Source organism: Chiloscyllium plagiosum, unplaced genomic scaffold (genome assembly GCF_037043375.1).
Source record: "Chiloscyllium plagiosum isolate Xiang-an unplaced genomic scaffold, Cpla_swu_hap1 HiC_scaffold_12, whole genome shotgun sequence".
Taxonomy (NCBI): domain Eukaryota; kingdom Metazoa; phylum Chordata; class Chondrichthyes; order Orectolobiformes; family Hemiscylliidae; genus Chiloscyllium; species Chiloscyllium plagiosum.
In genome coordinates this window covers 87,332,227-87,353,782 of record NW_028270150.1, presented here as the reverse complement: position 1 = coordinate 87,353,782, position 21,556 = coordinate 87,332,227, and the positions used below count along the sequence as shown (strand labels likewise).

At 37.3% G+C, this 21,556-nt stretch overlaps 1 protein-coding gene across 7 annotated transcripts in view; it reads left to right on the top strand.

Moving 5' to 3' along the window:
• Positions 1 to 20,866, top strand: part of fndc3a (fibronectin type III domain containing 3A) — a 216,312-nt gene extending 195,446 nt beyond the window's left edge. For 6 of the 7 annotated variants that reach the window (XM_087993027.1, XM_087993026.1, XM_087993024.1 and 3 more), the window contains 4 exons: positions 6,005 to 6,217; positions 7,144 to 7,310; positions 8,684 to 8,811; positions 18,123 to 20,866. In XM_087993027.1, coding sequence (XP_087849153.1) covers positions 6,005 to 6,217; positions 7,144 to 7,310; positions 8,684 to 8,811; positions 18,123 to 18,437 — 823 coding nt within the window. In that variant the 3' untranslated portion in view covers positions 18,438 to 20,866. Of the gene's footprint in view, positions 1 to 6,004; positions 6,218 to 6,345; positions 6,443 to 7,143; positions 7,311 to 8,683; positions 8,812 to 18,122 lie in introns of those variants that run through there. The other variant, XM_087993030.1, reaches the window with a different exon arrangement.
• The last annotated feature ends 690 nt before the right edge of the window (positions 20,867 to 21,556 follow it).

Below are 21,556 nucleotides of genomic sequence, written 5' to 3'. Positions count from 1 at the left end.
CCTAGCTGTATCTCAAAACACACTAATGCTTTTGGTCAGTTCATCTGCCCAGCTACCTCTTCAAATGAAGTGAAATGTCATTCTAGAATTAAAAGAGCTGGTTTAAACATGTCTGGTAGTTGAGAAATTCCAAGCATTAATCAAATCAGCTGTTTTAATACTAGTTTTCAAAGAACCATTTAGCAGGGTTTTAATAAATTGTTTTGGATATGTATGGCATGCCTGATAAAATTTGACCACATATTTTTCTAATCCTGGCTATTAGCATTTCATGAGCAACTCATAAAATTGTACTGCAATATTCGAATGAAATTATCACCTGATGGACCACGATATAACATCTGGTATTTGACGTATTCTCCATTTCTTCATTAGTATTTTGTCATTCAAATATTAACGCTCAGGTTTAGTATTGACTACATTTGGCATATATCTTTCATTTCCAAGGCATTTTGTGTTGCAGTTCTATTTAAGAAGATGGGCTCAACATGTTAATGCCATTCTCTTAATCCTCACCCTTTATAGCTAAGTTTTCAAAATTTTATGTATTAACCATTTATGAATTTCCAAGACATCTCGTCAGATCATAGATGCTGCTTCTTGTCTAAATCTATTAGCCAAGGTCTAATCACAACAGTTGGGAAATGTTCTCCTCTATCAACTCAGTTGTTGTTCCACCACCCTCTGTGAGACTATTTTCGAACCAACCAGGTCATTTGGCAAGATAAGATCAATTCCTTCTATTGGAATTTGTTTAACTACTCCACCATTATAACAGTTTATTCACTGGTGAGATGTGGACATCACTGGCTGAATCAGCATTTATTGCCCACCCCAAGTAGCCCTTGACAGGGTAGAGGTCAGCTGCCTTCTTGAATCACTACCGTCCATATGCTGTAGGTAGACCCACAAAGGAAAGGGATAGAATTCTAAAACTTATCAATTTGTAAAGTTACTCTTTAATCCAAATCTGTGAACTGGGACTAATTTGTAACGCCCATGTATATTTACAATTAATATTTTTGCCTTTATTAAGTCCTGTGGACAATAGTATCATCAGCCAACATCAATGACTGACTTGCTCTAGTATCTTTCTATATATTTATTGGTTTACATCTTTTATATTGGTTTCCTTCCTATCAGAATGATGTTCTGAAATTTTAAAGGGTTCAGAAAATATTTACAAGGATGTTGCCAGTGTTGGAGGATTTGAGCTATAGGGAGAGGTTGAATAGGCTGGGGCTGTTTGCCATGCAGTGTTGGAGGCTGAGGGGTGACCTCATAGAAGTTTATAAAATCATGAAGAGTTTGGACAGGACAAATAGAAAAAGTCTTTTCCCTGGGGTGGGGGCGTCCAGGACTAGAGGACATAGATTTAGAATGAAAGGAGAAAGATATAAAAGGCACCTAAGGGGCATGTTTTCACACAGAGGGTGGTGCGTGTATGGAATGAGCTGTCAGAGGAAGTGGTGGAGGCTAGTACAATTGCAACATTTAAAAAGCAACTGGATGGGTATGTGAATAGGAAGGGTTTGAAGGGCTTTGGGCCGGGTGCTGGCATGTGGGACTAGATTAGGTTGGACTGAAGCACCTGTTTCCATGCTGTACATCTCTATGACCTCTATTTGAAACATCATGAAATACCTTTCTTTTTGATCTAAAATATTCAGAACCTCCAGTGGTCTGATTCTTTTTGTCAATATTCAAGGAATTTTCATGATTATCCTGAGTTTTTTTTTGTACATTCAAAGAAATACATTCTCTTTGTAATGCAGCTACAGTTTTAATACCTTCTTTTAAAAATAAAATCACTGGTGGGATGTAGGCATTGCTAGCTGGATCAGCATTTATTGTCTTTTTCTATTTGCCTTTGAGAAAGTGGTGGCGGGCTATCCTCTTGAATTGTTGCAGTCCCTATGATGTAGCTAGGCCCTCGATGCCATTAAAGCTGAAGTTCCAGGGTTTTAACCGAACAATATGAAAAGAACAGCGATAAATTTCCAAATCAGGATGGTGAGTGATTTGGAGGGGAATTTAGAGATGGCACTGTTCCCATGTAGTTAGCCCATGTCCTTCTATATGATAAATGGTTGTGGTTTGGAAAGTGTTATCTCAGGAGCCTTGGTGAGTTTCTGCTGTGCATTTTGTAGATGGTATGTGCTGCTCACTGCACACCAGCAGTGAGGGGAATAGATGTCTGTGGAAGTGATGCTAATCAAGTACCCACATCCATTTCCTTTCCCGATGCCCTATTTTCTGAAGATTGTTTGGCTATTCCTACTGATGCAATCAATCTCCCATTTAATTTGCAGCAATTGTCTCCGGTATATCCAATCTTCTTTTATTGTAAGCATGTTAATTTCTTTATATCACTATTTAGTTCTAGGTTTTCTCCTTTATTACTTTGGCACCCTTCTGTTTGAACTCTAAAGCCAGTACCTCTTTTGTGTGCAGATTTCCAATTTGTTCAATTGCCTTGAGGATTCCCATATGGCTATCTCTCTACCTTTAAATATGAGAGATCAGAGGTATCTGCCAAAACTGCAGCTTCTCTGATCCTTGATATTTGGCCCTCATCTAAATAGGTTTTTGGGTTTATAGTAATGTTATTTCTGAATTTTTCTATGATCTTAATTTATCTTACATTCTCAATTTTCTCTAACTTCTGTATCCCTAAACCACTTAACCCACAGCATTTATTTTTCCTTCAGAAATTCTACAAATATCTGATTAAGTTTATTTTTGTAGTTCTAAATTTTAATTTACAAGCTTCAGGAACAAATTAATTAGTGTTGAGCATTTTTTTAAAGTTTCAAGAACTGCAGATTGTTCTTCTGACAATCTTACGTATACAGTTACAGCTGTACCTGCCAAAACATTTTAGAATAGAATGGACTCCCTATACTGTGGAAACAGGCCATTTGGTCTAACAAGTGCACACTGACCCTCCAAAGAGTATCCCACCCAGACCTTTTCAAATACCTTATAACCCTACTTTTCCCCTGACTAATGCACCTAAGCTACACATCCCTGAACACCATGGGCAATTTAGCATGGCCAATTCACCTCACCTGCATACCTTTGTGACTGTGGGAGGAAATGGGAGCACCCGAAGGAAACCCACATATACACGGGGAGAATGTGCAAACTCTGCACAGTCACCCAAGGCTGGAATCAAACCTGGGACCCTGGTGTTATGAGGCAGCAGTGTTAACCCTGAGCCACTGTGCCACCCTTAGGTATGAGCATCTTCTGACCACTTCATCTGTCCAGCCAGCTACCAAATGAGTTGAAATGTCTTTTGGACTCTAACCTCATAAAATTCGGTGCTAAGTGTAGATTCTTTGTTAAATTCTAATTGGAATCAGAATAATTCTTCGAGCTTTTTAACTTGCTCATGTTCTCTAATTTCCCCGTTTCTTTACAGTTCACATTTTTTTTAATGTCTTTCCTTTTAAATTAATCTATTTTTACTTCCATCACTCTGAACTTGTCTGTTTTTAGAATCCTTAGGCCCATCCAGTCAACACCCTGAAGGGGATCCCACCCAGACCCCTCCTTTACCATATCCCTGTAAATTTGCATTTACTATGGCTAATTCACCTTGGCTGCATCCCTGGACACTATGGGCAATTTACCATGGCCAATCCACCTAACCTGCTCATCTTTGAACTGTGGGAGAAAACTGGAGCACCTGGAGGAAAGCCACGCAGACAAGGGAGAATGTCTGTGTAGAATTTGCAGTTTCCCAAGGGTGGAATTGAACCCAGATTCCTGCACTGAGGCTGCAGTGCTTACCACTGAGCCACTGTTTCTTTATTCTATCTCTTCAATTTAAGTCCTCTTAACTCTATGTCCTGTTCCATTGCTCTGTCCTGCTATTTTTCTTCTAACTCAAGTCTTTTCACTAACCATATCCCAGCTAATTCTAGCGATGACCTCTCATATTCAAGTTTCTCTTCTAATTCTAAATCATTTAAGCTTTTAGTTCTGGCTTCAATTTATTCATTAATTCTCTCAATTTGGCCATTGTCAAATCTTTAAAATAGTCCACTGTGATATTTTTTACTCCCAAAGCTATATTCAAAATCCATAATATAGCTCAACATAGCTGTTTTATGTCGACCACCTCCACATACCCATTTCTTCAAAAGATGTACACATCTGTCTTAAATTCAATGAACTCCAGTCCCACAAGAGGCACCACTTGTTATGATCCCAGCTGATGCTACTGCACTAGTAAAAATCCAGAATAAAATCTATCGTGATAGATGACATTTTGTTTCTTCCTTTAAAAAAAGACACTGCAGTCTTTTGCTGAAACACAAGCAATGCAGGCTGCATATTTTGTTTTAACATTAAGCATAAGTTTGTTCTTCAAAAGTTTAAAAGATTTCTAAAATTGTAGCAAAACAAATTCCCTCCCATCCCGACAGAATCATTTTATAGTTAGTCAAAGACCAGAGACAGATCGTTCCCTCTTCATTCTGTAGATATTCTCAGTTCCAATTTTGAGCTGTGAGGCTTTTTCCCTGGAATATTCACACAACTGAGATCTTACAATTGTTCAGCTTTTAATAACCAATTCAGATTACTAACAAAACATTCCCACTCTGGAAGTTTCACAAAATAAACTCTTTCACTGAATTAACTCATTCCCTGAACTGTTCTGAACGATCTTCTTTTTGTTGGAGAAACTATAATGGCATCTGAGTCCAGTCATATTGTCTTCAACCTAGCCAAGAAAAAAGCCTTCTAGTGCAAACAAACTGACATTTAAACTGCAGGAGCCACATACTGGTTTAAAATTGTGCTTCCAAAAAGACATAACAGAGTTGATCTTTAAACCTGTTACACAAATACATGCATATACCACTCGTTTGAAATCGTTTGTATCCATATATGTATAAACCACACATCTTTTGTTGAATGCTGTATTTCTGCAACTGTGCAAACTGAAATTGCCTAGACTTTACCAAAAGCAACCAGTGGTTTCACCGCTATAAGCAGTAATTCACTTACCTCGCTGTGAGCATTAGAGCAACAACAATACAGCACAGGAATAGGCCCTTTGGCCAACTATAACGTCTTTCTAAACTAATGCCATCTGCCTGTACATGATATGTATACCTCTATTCCTGCCTATTTTTGTGTTTGAATAAAGGCATCTTAAATATTGGTACTTCTACCACCTCCCCTGGCAGTATGATCCAGGCACCTACTACCCTTCATGTAAAAAAACACTTGTTTCGCACATCTCCTTTAAACTTTCTTCTCTTATCTTAAACCTGTGCCCCATAGTGTTTGACATTTCCAGCATTGGAAAAAGACTGACCGTCCACTCTATCCATGCATCTCATAATTTTATATATTTCTATCAGGCCACGCCTCACTGTCTGACCCTGTCATTTAAATAATGAAAATTTGTCCAACCTCTCCTTATAGCTAATACATTCCAATACAGGCAACATCCTAGTAAAACTCATTTGCACCATCTCCAAAGTCTCCACACCTTCCTTACAGTGTGGCAACCAGAACTGAATACAATACGTCAAATGTGGCCTAATTAAACTTTTAAAAAGCTGCAACGTGAATTGCTAACTTTTATACTCAATGCCCAGCGGATGAAAGTAAACGCATTATGTGCCTTCTTTACCAACTTCGCTTGTGGCTAAATAGGATGCAGAGGTCTCTGTCAAAGCCCCAGCAATGTCCTCCATGGCCTCCCTCAGTACCCTTGGATAGATCCCATCCGACCCTGATGCTTTTCCAGGTACTCATTACGACCATCTCCTTGATATTGACATGCCCGAGAATATCAAAATATTCCACCTTAATCTTACCATCATGTGTATGTGTACATTACCATGTGTACGTATTGTAAAATGTTGTAGCTGATATTTCATCTAACACTGAAACCTGAACTAATTTAAAGTTACGCAGTAATGAATGCAAGGGACTGTTTCAGTACTTTATCATCAGAACCATTTTTTTTCACTTTCAGAGTACGAGTACAGGCTGTAAACAGCATTGGACCTGGTCCTTTCAGCCATACCATTAAAGCAAAAACAAAACCACTGCCTCCAGAGCCACCTCGACTTGAATGTGTAGCCTTTAGTTATCAAACCCTGAAGCTCAAATGGGGAGAGGGGACTGCAAAAGTTTTGGCATCAGATGCCATTCAGTATGTCTTACAAATGGAGGACAAAAATGGGAGGTAACGTCAACAGAATTTATTTCTAATGGGTACTACTAAAATGGCCAAATGAAGTGTATAAAAGTTGCACAAAGTGATTCTGATTCATCTTTTTCTCCCTTTCTCTTGTCCTGTGGATAAATGTCTAGCTTCCAAAGGTATTTCTTTCTGATGGAACTACAACAATTAAGAATGCACTGTGTGAAAGTGGCACCGTTTTTCTGTGTCCCATTAATTCATGCCATGGTATGGTCTCAATACGTAAATTAATACTTTAAAAGCTGCTTTGATATTGGATGAATTCCACATTGTATACATTTGGAGTAATTGAACAGTTCCATGAATATTGTATATTGTCAGTGGTGCAGCGATCCCTTAAATTGATTTTAGTGCTTATAGAGGTCTGATTTCTGTACATGAGCATGCTATAAATAAAAGTGTAGATTTGTGCAAATAATTTCTATAAAGTATTTTATTAAGTAGCTGGTAATTGCCTTGCATATAATTCATATTATTTATTGGAATTCCATGTTAAAGCTTCTTCTCACAAATTGACTATGAGTTATGGAGAACTATGGTGGCCACACCCAAAAACCTTTCTGGGTAGTAAAATGGGATTGGGAAAGCAAGAATTTGCTTAACATAAATAAGCAATAAAAGTTGTGATAAAATCAACCAGGAAGAAGAAAATTGGTGCAGATATGATGGTCAGTGACACATGAGACAAATTTTGGAAGAAAAATGTTGAAACCAATTGCAAGCCATAACGAGTTCCATTTAAAAATAATAAACAACCAAGCATCAAGGATATATTACAACAATAAGCTGGAATCTTAAAAGAAACCTTTAATAAATGAGGAAAAACTGAGTATTTAATACTTGATAGAGGACAAGTCTGGATGTTTCAGAATTTTGCAGATGCCATTAAAACCTGGGTTATCTTTCAGGTATTCAACTATATGTAAAGGACCATGTCACACACACAAAGTTCAAAGACTCAATGAGTCAACATGCTACAGATTTAAAATTCAGGCATGTAATGAAGCAGGTGAAGGATCCTTTTCTGACGTTTACACTTTCACAACTGCCAAATCTCCCCCATCTCCTGTTAAAGGTAAGTGCTTATTGTGTTTTCTTTGTTTATTTGATTATCTTGGATGGTTAGAACTATAGATTAAATTTTAATGTCAGTATTATGTTATGAAGGTGTAAGGGGTACTGTACTTTTAAAAGAGTTAAAAGCTAGCAGAACTATCTGACAGCACTAAGTGTTCTGAACAAAATACAATGTAACCTTTTGGTCCAGCAGCTAGGGTAGCTGGTTGTCTGGAGACAAAAACAAATTTGAAAATAGGCCAATTAATTTAAATTCTACCCCCAAAAAAAGTACCAACCTCCAATCAATTCGATGTTTTTGAGGGTATAAGACCGGGAAAAATTGAACAGTTGGTGCAGAACTGCCAAAAGACCAACAGATGTAAGCTGCTAAGAGAAAGCGCCTACACAGAGAAAAAACATCGATACCGACCTGGAGAGCAAATCTACAGAGGCAGATACAACAGCTGGCTGGTTTTGAAATTTGAATTTTTTTGATAAATCTTACTCGGTTTTATCGGACTAGTATTATAGAAGGGAAAGTAAAAGATAAGTTAGCGGAAGGAGTTGTAAATAGTTGTTATTAAATATTCTCTGTTATACTTTAAGAAATTAAGTTGTTACTTTTTACTTTAAATAGTTCATGGCCTCTCGAATTTTCACAAATTACCGCACAAGGTACATCTTTTCTGTATTGCTGGTTTAAAATAAACAGAGTGAGTTTACCCTGTGTCATAACAGCACCAATTATGTGTCCATTTTCAGCTTTTGAATTTGCCAAGGGTAATTCTGCAGTGACCTCAAAGAATTTTGCCAGTGTCCCATTTTGAAGGTCTGAAAAGGCAGTTTTGCAAAGTGGTGTTTTTTTTTTAATTATCTCTCTCTTTAAATTATGACATTCATTTCACCTTCCCCATCCTAAATGCAGCTTCATTCACCTCTTGTTTCCAAATAGCACTCCTTCACATTAGACTAATTCCATCCAATTTGATGACTTCTCCATATCCACTATAAAGTAAACAATTAATAGAAAATATATCTGTTAACGGGTTTGTTTTATAATCTTAAGTAAAATTGCCATTCCTTACAGAAGAGAGGGTCCATCACCCCTAATGTGTTGGTGTGTGCCTTCTGCTAACAGCTCTCAGCGGCAATACTGAAAAGCTGAAATCGTCATTCAGTTCGAGGTGGTGCCTTGCCTCAGAAGAAAGAGAGAGATTTTATATTCATGCAAAACACATGGCCACAATTATAAGCAACAGCTTGCAGCTAATGTGTATCCTCTTGATACAAGATGTTCATTCCTTATTAAAAAAAGACTATATACTAATTTCATATCTGCTTTTATTATTTGCTTTACTAAATTAACCTGTCTAATTCCTTTCTGACCAGCTCCGAGATTAAAGCAACTGAAGGAAAATGTATGTGATCTCACGTGGGAACCTTTGCCAGCAATGAAGGGGGATCCAATTGTTTACAATGTTCAGGTCATGATTGGTAAAGACTCTGAATTCAAACAGGTAAAGTCTCACTTGGATTTACTTGGACAATGCAAATGTAAGTGCTGGTTCATGGGATGTGAGTGTCACAAAATAAACCAACAATTTTTAATTGCTTATCCATCTTGAACCATTGTAGTCCTTGACATGTAAGGTCACCCACCATCGTGTCTTGTAATAGAGGATAGGCATTGGGAGATAGAAGGTGAGTTACTCCGCAAAGCGTTCCTCTTCTCTCAGAATTCTGATTTGCTGTTGTAGTATATCATGTATATGACTGGCCCAGTTCAATTTCTGATCAATGGTGTCACCCAGGGTACTGCGGGTAAGGAATTCAAAAATGGTAATGCCACTGAGAGTCTTTTTTTTGGAGCTGGTCTTTGTGATGCTTACCAAACAAGCCAAGAGCCATAATTCTATTAGATTTAAAATAGTGATGGAAAAGGATAGACCAGATCTAAAAGTTGAAGTTCTAAATTGGAGAAAGACCAATTTTGACGGTATTAGGCAAGAACATTCAAAAGCTGATTGGGGACAGATGTTCGCAGGTAAAGGGACGGCTGGAAAATGGGAAGCCTTCAGAAATGAGATAACGAGAATCCAGAGAGAGTATATTCCTGTTAGGGTGAAAGGGAAGGCTGGTAGGTAAGGGAATGCTGGATGACTAAAGAAATTGAGGGTTTGGTTAAGAAAAAGAAGGAAGCATATGTCAGGCATAGACAGGATGGATCAAGTGAATCCTTAGAAGAATATAAAGGCAGTAGGAGTATACTTAAAAGGGAAATAGGGAAGGGCAAAAAGGGGACATGAGAGAGCTTTTACAAATACATTAAGAACAAAAGGGTAACTAGGGAGAGAATAGGGCCCCTCAAAGATCAGCAAGGCGACCTTTGTGTGGAGCCGCAGAAAATGGGGGAGATACTAAACGAGTATTTTGCCATCAGTATTTACTGTGGAAAAGGATATGAAAGACTTGGAAGGTAGGGAAATAGATGGTGATATCTTGAAAAATGTCCATATTGCAGAGGAGGAAGTGCTGGTTTTCTTGAAACGCATAAAGGTGGATAATTCCCCAGGACCTGATCAGGTGTACTCGAGAACTCTATGGGAAGCTAGGGAGGTGATTGCTGGGTCTCTTGCTGAGATAATTATATCATCAATTGTCATAGATGAGGTGCCGGTAGACTAGAGGTTGGCTATCATGGTGCCACTGTTTAAGAAGGGTGGTAAGGACACGCCAGGGAACTAAAGGCCAGTGAGCCTGACGTAGGTGGTGGGCAAGTTGTTGGAGGAAATCCTGAGGGACAGGATATACATGTATTTGGAAAGGCAAAGACTGATTGGGAAAGTGCATGGGAAATCATGTCTCATAAACCTGCTAAATATAGTGATGATGCTGCCTCTTTACCAAGGTTATTTTCTCCTTGAGGGGTCATAAAAGCAGAGGGGCTGGTATTCTGGACTTGTCTACTTTAAACAATGGTAGGGGAGTGGCCAATTCTCCCAGTTCAGGTTTTTTTCTAATTTGGTTTCTTTTAGCAGGAGTCAGAGGTTGCTGGTCGCAGAGAAGCTACCACAGAAAAAAGGTTCCATGGTCAACAGATGTTTCTTATCTGATGTTTCTCTCTGAAATGTCTCCTTATATATTAAGCACTGGTGTTTGAATTTACCTTTTGCCAAAGGGTGTGTTTATGGGATGATGCATGGATTGGAACAGCACCTTTGTTAAGTTACGATATTGAGACAGTTGAGCTTTCAAAGAAGTTAAGTTATTCTAAATTCTGGGTTTTTTTGTTCATGTTTCAACCATAGTATGTAAATAAATTCTGTTTTGCTTAAAGCAGAGTGGTTTGACCAGCTGCGTCACTCCTGGAATATCCACTTCACATCTGCCTTTAAAACAAGAAAAGGTTAGGTTCTGCTGTACCTTATTAAAGTGTTTTCATGAAAAGAATACTTTTCATAATTACTAAGGAGCACCATGAATCTAATTTCAAATGGCTTTTATTAATGCCATATGCAACCTTTTTTTTCTGTCCATGCCAGCAAGATGTTATCAAGCAGGGCATATATTTCTACAAATAATATGGAATTAGCTTAATAACCAATGTTTTACACAATTAAAGATTTCCTTTCTGGAAGTAATGTTGTTAGAATGAATTGTAATGGTAATTACCTGTAATCTTATCATTGATTAGTCGTGAATTGTTGAAATTTATGCTTCGACAATTGCATTCATCATAATTTTAATATGTGAAACTGTTTTCGATATTTATTTTCAGTCTGGAAATTTTTTTCCTAAACAATAGAATAGTACCTTTGGTCATAAGAAAATAGAAAAAAGTTAGAGTATTTTAGTGCTGTTGTCCATGCTTTGGACACTTCGACCAGTTTATGTATTAAAAACCCAAGTGCCATTATTAGTGAGGTAGGCAAAGGGATACTGACTTCAGTTTGCAGTTTAAGTTGATTTTAATAACAAAATATTCCTTGTTAACAACTCGTGACCATTTCCCAAATTGCCATAATATTTACACTCTATCTAGCTCTATCTGCTCAGAAAGGATATAACCCTTTACAATCCACCTGTTTGAGCTGAGTCATTGGAATCTCTTTCCCCTCTGATGTAGGGCTGGCACACATCTACCATGGGGGTCTTGCAGGTCAGGGCGGATCTTCTGGGTCATCTTTGCCACATGGTCTTCCATTACAAATCTTGCCGCAAGTCTTTACTGAGAGGGTGACTTTCAGTGTGTGTTTTTATCACCCACTCGTCCAGACCTTCCTGAATGTTTTGTGCCTTTGGTCATTGGGGTCATAAGCATGGTTTAAAACATCCAAAGGGTCATGCCAATACTCTTCACCTACCATGCCAGGAAGATGTAAAGTGCATGTCTTTAGGCATTGGCTGGAAAACAAGGTGCAAGGAAGTCTGGTCAATAGTTCTCCAATATACGACCCTTACGTTGGTTACCCCGAATCTTTATGATCTCTGTGACCTTGGCTTCCACTGCTCTCTGTAGCCAATAGCTGCTAGCTGCTGTTTTATTTAGTTAATTTTCTGTCAGGCCCATTTTCTCAGGCTGAGAATCAATTTAGACGAAAGTGTGGACTGCAGATGCTGGAGATCAGAGTCAAGATTAGAGTGGTGCTGGAAAAACACAGCAGGTCTGGTGGCATCTGAGGAGCAGAAAAAACGATGTTTCAGGCAAAAGCCTTTCATCAGGTTCCTGATGAAGGGCTTTTGCCTGAAACATCGATTTTCCTGCTCTTCAGATGCTGCCTGACCTGCTGTGCTTTTCCAGCACCACTCTAATCTTGACAGAGTCAATTTGGAGTATCCAATTTTGGGCCTATAGTCGCTTTACAACCATCCCTCATTGTTGATCATTTGAAGCATCTAGTTAAACTGGAATCACAGGCTAAGACCATGCTCTCATGCAGGCACGTTCAAGTTTCAGATGGACAGCCTAACACCCTTAGTATCTAGTTTCTCCATTGCACGTAGACAACAATACTGTATAAACGCATTATCTTTCTTATGCATGTTAATACGTTTAACAGTCCTTAATACAAATAATTTAATACATAAATTGAGAACTAGCATTGATATACACTGGCTTGCCTGTTTGACAATTAGCAGTACTTGATAGAGTGAAATTCATACGGGCAACAATTTACATACTCCTTTTGCAACACAGTTGGGTTTGTTAATTTCTTGACTCCTGCTGTAGGAGCATAAAGTCCATAGTTAGTTTCTAGATGAGGTCCTTCTTCCAGTGAACTAATTTAACCATGAGGTCGATCAAAGTAAATAGGATGAACACATAGCCAGATGTGATAGGAGATGTACTGACGATTGTATCTGCATGTTTGAGCCAGTTATAATATGCATGTTTGAGCAACCAGTTTTAATCAGCCTGAGGACTTCAAGAAGACCTTTGACAAAATGCCGCACCTCACCTATGTTTAAGGATGCTACAAAGATATCTGTCAGGGCCCCAGCTATTTCCACTCTCACCTCCCTCAGCAACCTGGGATAGATCCCATCTGGGTGCTGGGGATTTATCTACCTTAATAGCTTCTAGCCTACCCAACACATCTTCCCTACTTATGTTAATGTCATCCAGAGTTATCAAACTTCTATCTCTAATTTCAACATTCATCATGTCCCTCTCCTCAGTGAACACTGATGCAAAGTAATCATTCGGAATCTCACCCATTCTTTCAGGTTCGGCACATAGCCTTCCTTCCTTCCTTATACTTTAATGGACCAATCCTTTCTCTAGTTACCCGCTTGCTTCTTATAAAAGAATAAAAGGCTTTGGGATTCTCCTTAATTCTGCTTGCTAAAGCTATTTCATGATCCCTTTTAGCCCGCTTGATTCCTCATTTAAGACTGGTCCTACTCTTCCGATATTCCTCCAGGGCCCATTCTGTTCTTAGCTGCCTGGACCGTACACTTCCCTTTTCCTCTTGGCTAGTCGTACAATTTCTCCTGTCATCCATGATTCACGAATCTTGCCTTTCTTATCCTTTGCTTTTAATAGGACATGCCTATCCTGCAGTATCTTTAACCAATCTTTGAAAGCCTCCCACATATCAAATGTGGACTTTCCTTCAAATAGTTGAATCCAATCTACACTTCCCAGCTCCTACCTAATTTTGATATAATTGGCCTTGGCCCAGTTTAGTACTCTTCCCTTAGGACCACTCTCATCTTTGTGTATGAGTATTCTAAAACTTACAGAATTGTGGTCACTGTTCCCAAAGAAATCCCCACCGCAACTTCTACCACCTGGCCTGGCTCATTCCCCAACACCAGGTCCAATATGGCCCAGTGACAGAAAACTGTATGGCAACCCAAGTAGATGTGCGAAGATCTGCCCTGATAGAACTAGATAGAGGCCTCATATTCTGGCATTTTGGGAAATTCAGATAAAGGTTATTTTGTTAATAAAATCAAGTCGATCCACAAACTGAATTCTGTGTCCGTTTGTCTCCCTCACCAACAAGAGCACTTGGGCACTTTTTAATACATAAATTGGTCAAAGTGTCCAAAGCATGGATAGTACTTGCATCCCTAGGTGGCTTCGAATGGAAGTATTGTATAACCTCCAAAGTCAAATTTACAAACCTTGAACTCTTGGACATTCAGTCTCAGCCTGAATTTAGAGGGCAGCTGCCCCACATGATGGCCAAGATACATGTGGACGAAAGAGGGTGAACATTTCCAACCAATGATCAGGCTACAAACCAGGTGTTTGTCATGTGTGGAAGACAAATAGCCTGTGTTATTACAGGATCGGGGACCCATGAGAAAGGAAATCTTAACATAGGCTAGTATAGGGTCTGGAACCTACAGAAACAGAGACAAGGAAGCCAAATACAGTGTTAGAGGACCAATGAGGTGATGAAAAGTCAGGGACCTGCAAGGATACAGGGACGCTAGATCAGGACTCAAAGTGATAATTGTTTTGTTTGACTGCATTCAAGCAAACAAACATACAAAAGTAACCATAATCTATATTTTACCATATCTAGTTTTTTTAAAAAAGCTGTTTAAATAGGGATATTTATTAAATTTGCCCTTTATAATCAGGCTTCAGAAATATAAATTTGAAGTCCAGAAATGTGCATCTCCGTTGGTTGAACAGCATTATTTCAGTGTGAACTGGACTTGTTAGATATTCCAAAGACTTTAAAAGTATGATCTTATATTTATGTCAAGACTTTGTCCCAAAGAGCTTTAAAGTTAATGGTAACTAGTTTGAAATAAAATTACACTTGGAGTAATTTTAAAATACAGTCATTGTTCTGATCTAAGAAATAAGACAGCTGATTTGCTTGTAGCAAGGTCTCAGCAGCAGCAGATATTGGGTGCGAGACAAGACAAGACCAGAATGTCCTCCTTCAAAATATTTCCACGTCCATGTGAAAGGAGAGTAGGGCCTTGGATGACTGTCTCATCCAAAAGAAGTGACACCTTCAGCAAGAAAATTCACGAGTACTGCAATGGCAATTCCATCTGAATTGTGTTGAAATCTTTGATGTGAAATTTGAATCCAAAATCTTCTGATACAGAAGGAAAAATGCTACTATCGAGTCACAACCAACAGCATTAAACTTATATATTCATGTATACGATAAAACTCAGCTACATATCCATACTCTTGATCCTCTAAGAAATGTAGTTAATTGAATACTGTATCTGTTGTTCTCAACTTAGTCTCAGCGTATGTTGCAAGTTTGTTGAATTTGAAAATTTCATTTCATCCAAGTTTTTTTCCCCATCCATGCTGCATCGGCTCTCCCTGCTGTTATGCATAAGATTTTATTTCCCACCTGTTACCATGTAGGACAGTAGCCAAAACTGCAGTGCATTTTTGAAAGTTCAAACCTTTAAAAGGACAATAATCATGACAGTGTACTCGTCATCATGAGTGTGTTGCTTGCATGATAAGAGAACCTTATGTCAAGCCTAGAAAACATTGTGCGTTAAGTACAGGAATACTACACTTCCCTTAACCCCCACCATTCCAAAATTTGACATTGTATTGTTTCTTCAGTTGGCAGCTTTAAAAAAAAAAATAATGATTTGATCATTCAAATATATAGTGTAGAGATGTAAGCAACAAAACATTAATTTTAAACAAAAGCAGTAGTATAATCAGTATTTGTTTAATATTTGTACAAATCTTGGAAAGGTGACAAAACAACAAATTATGTGAAATTAACTCAATGTGAAAGGATAGCCTTATGTCATGCAGGGACCATAGTTACTAGTGTTTCTAATATGTCCATGTTGTGTCTGATATGTTTCTTTTGTATCTATTCAAATATATAATCTGAGATAAGCATTTCCCAGTGATACACAAAACACATTGTGCTGTATTTTTAATACTGTGGAACAGGAATATCAGTGAGCTATGAATTTATATGTACAGTTTGTACAAAGACACTTTTCTTTCTAATCTTGCCTTTTTTCTAATTTATTAATTACTGTAACTTTTAAGATGTTTCAATATTCTTCTAAGCAATAATACCTTTTCAAAGATTGTAATGATACAGCCTATTGATACACTATCATTCTGTAATGTGGAGTTGTAGGCTGCAACTTTAGCCCATAATATTGCAGCTTTTTGGTTGATAATCTCACCAATTCCGAATGCTAAAAAGAATACTAAAATACATCTCTGAAATCCAGTATCCACCTTGGCAACTGGCTGCAGGATTGTAGAGTCACCTACCAGCATTTACAAATGATGAGTAATATGAGCAGTGCAAGTATGTGATGTGGGATGATGCCTCAATCGCAAAAATATTAGTATGCGTGATATAATTGGTTTATTTTGGATATATTCAATGATTAATATTTCATTGCTAAGAAAGTTAAGTATGATAAGTCTGATAATTTTATCATTTTGAAATGTTTTGAATGACTAATTTCCTTCAAGACAGAAGAAAAATATGGAAAGCTTGTGACAAGGTGACATAAGTATTGTGCTGTTCAACATTGTGAAAAATGGAACTCTAGCTTATTTCAGTTTTCAATTTACTCAGTTTATTAATTCGTGAACCAACAATGAAGGATGGAAAGCAATGTTTTCTGATATTAGTATGTGTGGGAGTATATGTATTTTTGGAATATGCTGTTAAAGGAGTATTGGTGAGTTGCTGTGATGCATCTTCTGATTAATACACACTGCTGTCACTGCATTAGCAGTGGAGGAGTGAATAGTTAAGGTGGTCAATGGTGTGTAGTCTGCTTTGTCCTGGATGGTGCCAAGCTACATGCGTTGTTGGAGCTGCCACCATTCAGACAAGTGGAAACCATTTAAACACATTGTTCGCTTATGTCTTGAAAATGGTGGACTAAATAGAGAGTAAGGAGGTGAGTTACCTGCTGCTGCAAAATATCTAACCTTTGACCTGCTCTGTAACCATAGTATTGCTGCTTGAGGACACGAGTTGCTCATTATCTGCGGCAGGTAAATTGGTGAGAATTAGGTCAAATAGGTTCTGCCATCATTAGGTTTTCTCACTACCTTTGTCAGGTCCAGTCGAGCAGATTTGTCATTCACGAATCACCTGATTTGATCGGTAGTGATGTTACTGAGCCATTCTCAGTAATTAACATTAAAGAGATTTGAGTGACTTAGTAGTCATCAAAGTTATTATGAGCCTCCATCCTGTGATGACAATCCTTTTCTGAAATGACATTTACTGAACAAGTTAGCTTTGTGAATCGCCATTATTGATATTAGCTTTCTTTTATTTCAGATTTATTTCATGAACTGAATTTAAAATTCTTCAACCTGATGGTTTTGAACTCATTGATTTACTTGACTCAATGTATAAGTGACTTTACCGCTAAGCGACATACCTATTACACATCCAAAACACAATTCAAACTCCTGTAATACCTGAAACCTCCAATTTTCCAACACAGAGTTACAATGCAAAAACAGGTTACCGAGCCTTACCAATCTGTGCAAACCTGTTAGCGCCAGATGTATTCTTAATCCTGTTCATTCAGATGCCTATTTGATCCATCCTTAAATGTTGACATAGTCTCTGTTTCAATCACTAAATCTACTTGTGCGTCCACAACCACACAATGCTGTTTAGCACTTAATCTTGCAATGCACAATCTTACTGTACCCCTCATTCTGATTCCACTGGAAGCAGCCTGTTTCTACACCAGCCCTGTCAAATTGTCCTTAGACTCCTCTATTCTAATGAAATTTGGTTCATTGCTTTCAGTTTTCATTTTTACCTGTCTAAACTATTTGGAATGTAATGCTCTTAAGTATTACAGACCTGCTCCTCACAGCATTGCTTTCAAACTAATCCTCACAGATGACAGAATTTCTGTCTCCCAACTTTATGGTTCAAGTTTGAATTCCAGGTTATCTTGTCATCCTAACTTGCCTAGCAAATGTGAATTCTATCAATTTTCAGCCATTTATTTAACACCTTTTTCTAGCTTGTTGGCAAAGCAGATAAACATGTCGTCCCAGAGTAGATAAATACCTTGCTAAGACATATATTTTTGCTCTTGTTTCCTGCTATTCCATTGCCTTGTGAAGGAAAACAAATGCATACTGGAAGCAATGAGTGTTATTTGACTCTCCCAGAAGAGTATACAGCCTAAGGTGGAAAGGGAGTGTGTTTGGGGCACACAGTTAAATGCAACAAAGTTAAATGAAGTTAAATGATCTTTCCCTTTCCATCTGTTTTGGTTGTTTGCATGTTTTGAAATTCTTCAGTTCTGCCAACAAGGCAAAATGTCTGGATACTTTTTTTTATGTGTGTATGTTTTGTTGCAGATTTATAAAGGTCCAGAAACAACATTCCAAGTTTCAAACCTCCAGTTGAACTGTGAATATCGTTTTCGTGTGTGCGCCATTCGCCAGTGCCAAGATACTCAAGGGTTTCATGATCTGATGGGCCCTTATAGTGCTACTGTAACATTATACTCTCAGAGGAATGAGACACCAGCCAATAGCAGCAAAAGCACCACAGAAGTCACAAAGACAACACAGACATTAAGTGATGAGCAGTGTGCTGCCCTCATTCTTGCATTGTTCGCTATAGTCTCCATTTTGATTGCTTTCATTGTTCAATATTTTGTCATCAAGTAAAAAAAGTTTAGTATTTGAATGTCTCTTGCCATGTATTACTTGTGTTGTAATATTAAATAATTGTGATTGATTCTGCTTTTAAATTGATACTGATATCCAATTGTCACAAAGGCTCTTTGCCAACATCTCAGCTATTGCTTTTCCCCTAATTCATGTGTGTTACTGAAAGTCTGACCGTGTAGAGAATACCACAGAGATATGTTGAAATATTAACAGTCTCATATACAGCAAGTGACATCTGTGTAAATCCAGTGGCACTTTACAATATACCCCTTGAAGCAACTGTTTTGAGTGTTGGTATGGATGTAAAGTTAAAGCATTGTACTGAGTTTTTCAAATAACTTTACAATGTGAGATCATTTGAAAATATAGAGGTAGGGAAGGGAAAATTGATGCACTTTAGTGCAGTCTATTGAATATATTGCAATAACAGAAATTGGGGGTATTAAATTCTGTGTAGCATGTCAGGTAAAATGCATAACAGTAGTGAACCCAAACTGTGAAACTTTGAATCTTTAGTAGTTGTGCAATTCCTACCTCTTCTAAAATGTGACTTAAAAGTTGAAGAGGACCACTTCATACTAAATTGCCAGTAAACATGGGAGAATGTGACTGTGTGGGTAAAAATGTAATAGGTTTGAATATTCCATTGCCAGGGTCTTTGCACCACTGAAACAAATTAAATTATCACTTTTTTTTCAAAATGTCCTGCATACAAGCTATAATGTTTTTATTCACTGCTTCACAGATTATATCTCAGGCACTTTTTAATTTTAGCAGTTTATTTAAGCAAGGAAATACTTCACATTTCAATATCACTATTAAGAATTCAGCTTAGATGCATAACAAATTTAATGGTTAATTTCATAGGCCTCCAGAGGTAAAAATTAATCCGTAAGTGTTCAACACTATATCAGAGAAAAAACAATAACAGCATTAAATATCTCTAGAATAGCAAAACATTGTTTTGCAAAGATCTTCAAAAGGAAAATAGTGATGTTCTATGTTATTAATTTATATATTTCTTAAAAAGTAGTCAACAGTAATGCACTTGAGTACTTTGCAGTTGTTGTAAGTTACGCAACTAGAGCTACGCACCATTGTATAGGAGCCTGTTGTTGGACTAATATTCAATTATGCTATTTAGTATCTTTAAGAAGTTCCCCTTATTTGCACATAATCACTGAATCAGTTTTGTTAAAGGATACCTGGATTTGTTAGAATGTCACTTGCCTATCAATAATTATTTACTTATATAATTAGTGCAATTTATTCTATTGGTTTTGTTTTGTTGCAACTGATTTCATATTTATTACAATTATAGGCATAAAATGCTAGTTAACACTTTTTGTGGTTTATGTTGTCAGATACATTGTGCTGCAAATTGTTTTGTTTTGATGTGCCACTTTATCTGAAGGAGTGAATGGGTAATATGAAAGTTTGGTAATATACACGACCCCTGTTCAAATTGACCTTATACTTCACAAGGCAGATGTTTACATTTCCCTTTATTTTCAGTTGAGCAATGTGTTGCACTTCAGTGTTGGTGAGTATCACCCAATGAAAGTGTACTGTCCTTCTCGGTTTGGAAGGCTGCAAACACATTGTTTTGTGACCGATCCTTTTTCCTATCCCCCATCTTCTTAAATATTTCCGCATTTTGCTTTTGTTTTAAACAGACCTGTTTGACAACCAGAGAAAGGTCATAAATCAAATTGGGAGATGCACCATTTGTCTTTCTAAGTTTCCCTTGGCATTATTTTAAATTAGCCAGAAATTAAATGTCCTTAACATAGTCTCTTTAAAACTACAGCCTTAATTACATTTATGTACTTTGCTGAAATTATTTGCTTCGGTGGGATTTTTTTCATATCCCCACAAACTAATGTGATACATGATTTCTATTGTACCAATATCTTTTTTAAATGTATAAAGTATTTGGCCAGCTGGATTCTGTAAGATGATGTATGAATGTTTGATTTTTGAAGGCTGCATTTCATTGCCCAGTGTGGGTTTGATTTTAAAACGGTCTCCTGAACTTGTTGTAAAAGCTGGAAGAATTTATTTTGACAGTCAAAATTCAAATTCATTCCTATTTTTGATAGTTGCATATAACCAGTCATTTATAAATGTAACTGTATTTTCCATAATCTCTCATTGCAGTTTTCTGTATTGGGGATAAGTGATTTTTAAATGTAACTAAGCTTCATTGTTACCTCATTGATTGTACATTCCAAAAACTATTGAAACTTTTGAAACCATTCCAAATATATGACATATCACTTGTATCATATCAGACTTAGTACTGATAATGTAAAGCTGCCATTATATGTTTAACTCTTAAATATATATTGAAATCCAAACTGTAACTTAATAAGTAATGCATAAAACAAAATCCATGCACAATAAACTGTGTCTGATTCTTTGCATTATCTATTGTTTATTTGAGAACTTGGCCGTTATCTAAGAAATTGTTTATTATTTTTTGGAATTGAATAGATGTTCACCATTGATCAAGCCTTTCTAGCTCTCTAAGGAAAGACAGAGGCTTACATACCCTTTTTAATCTGAGATAAGCATCAGTGTGTTTGTCAAATATTTAATTACGTGTTATGTGCTTTCCGCTGTTACATAGTTTCTGGGTCACAGGGCCTTTATTAGTAAGTAACACTTGCTGAACAGAATAAATTCTGATTGTATAATGGAGGGAAAGGCATTTCTGTAATAGCTGAAGATAACAGATTGAGGATGTGGGATTATCATTATCAGAAATTAACCTGTACCAGCAATATCAAACATTGTAGTTACAGAGGTTATGCACTTAAAGCAAATAGCTCACTGCTGATCCTTAAAGCCTGTCCATCATCTACAAGATCCAAATTATAAATATGCACCACTCAACAGCTGTGCAGCTGTGATGTTTGAATCACAGTCATCAGTAGGGGAGGCAATCGAAAAATATTATCGCTAGACTATGAACCAATGAAGGTAAAAACATTTGTGGCCTCATTCTTACCGATCTGCCTGCCGCAAATGCATCAGTTCATGACAGTATCTGTAAAGTGACCACTACACAGTCTTTGTGAAAAAACTAACAGTTTTTTAGTCAACATTAGATT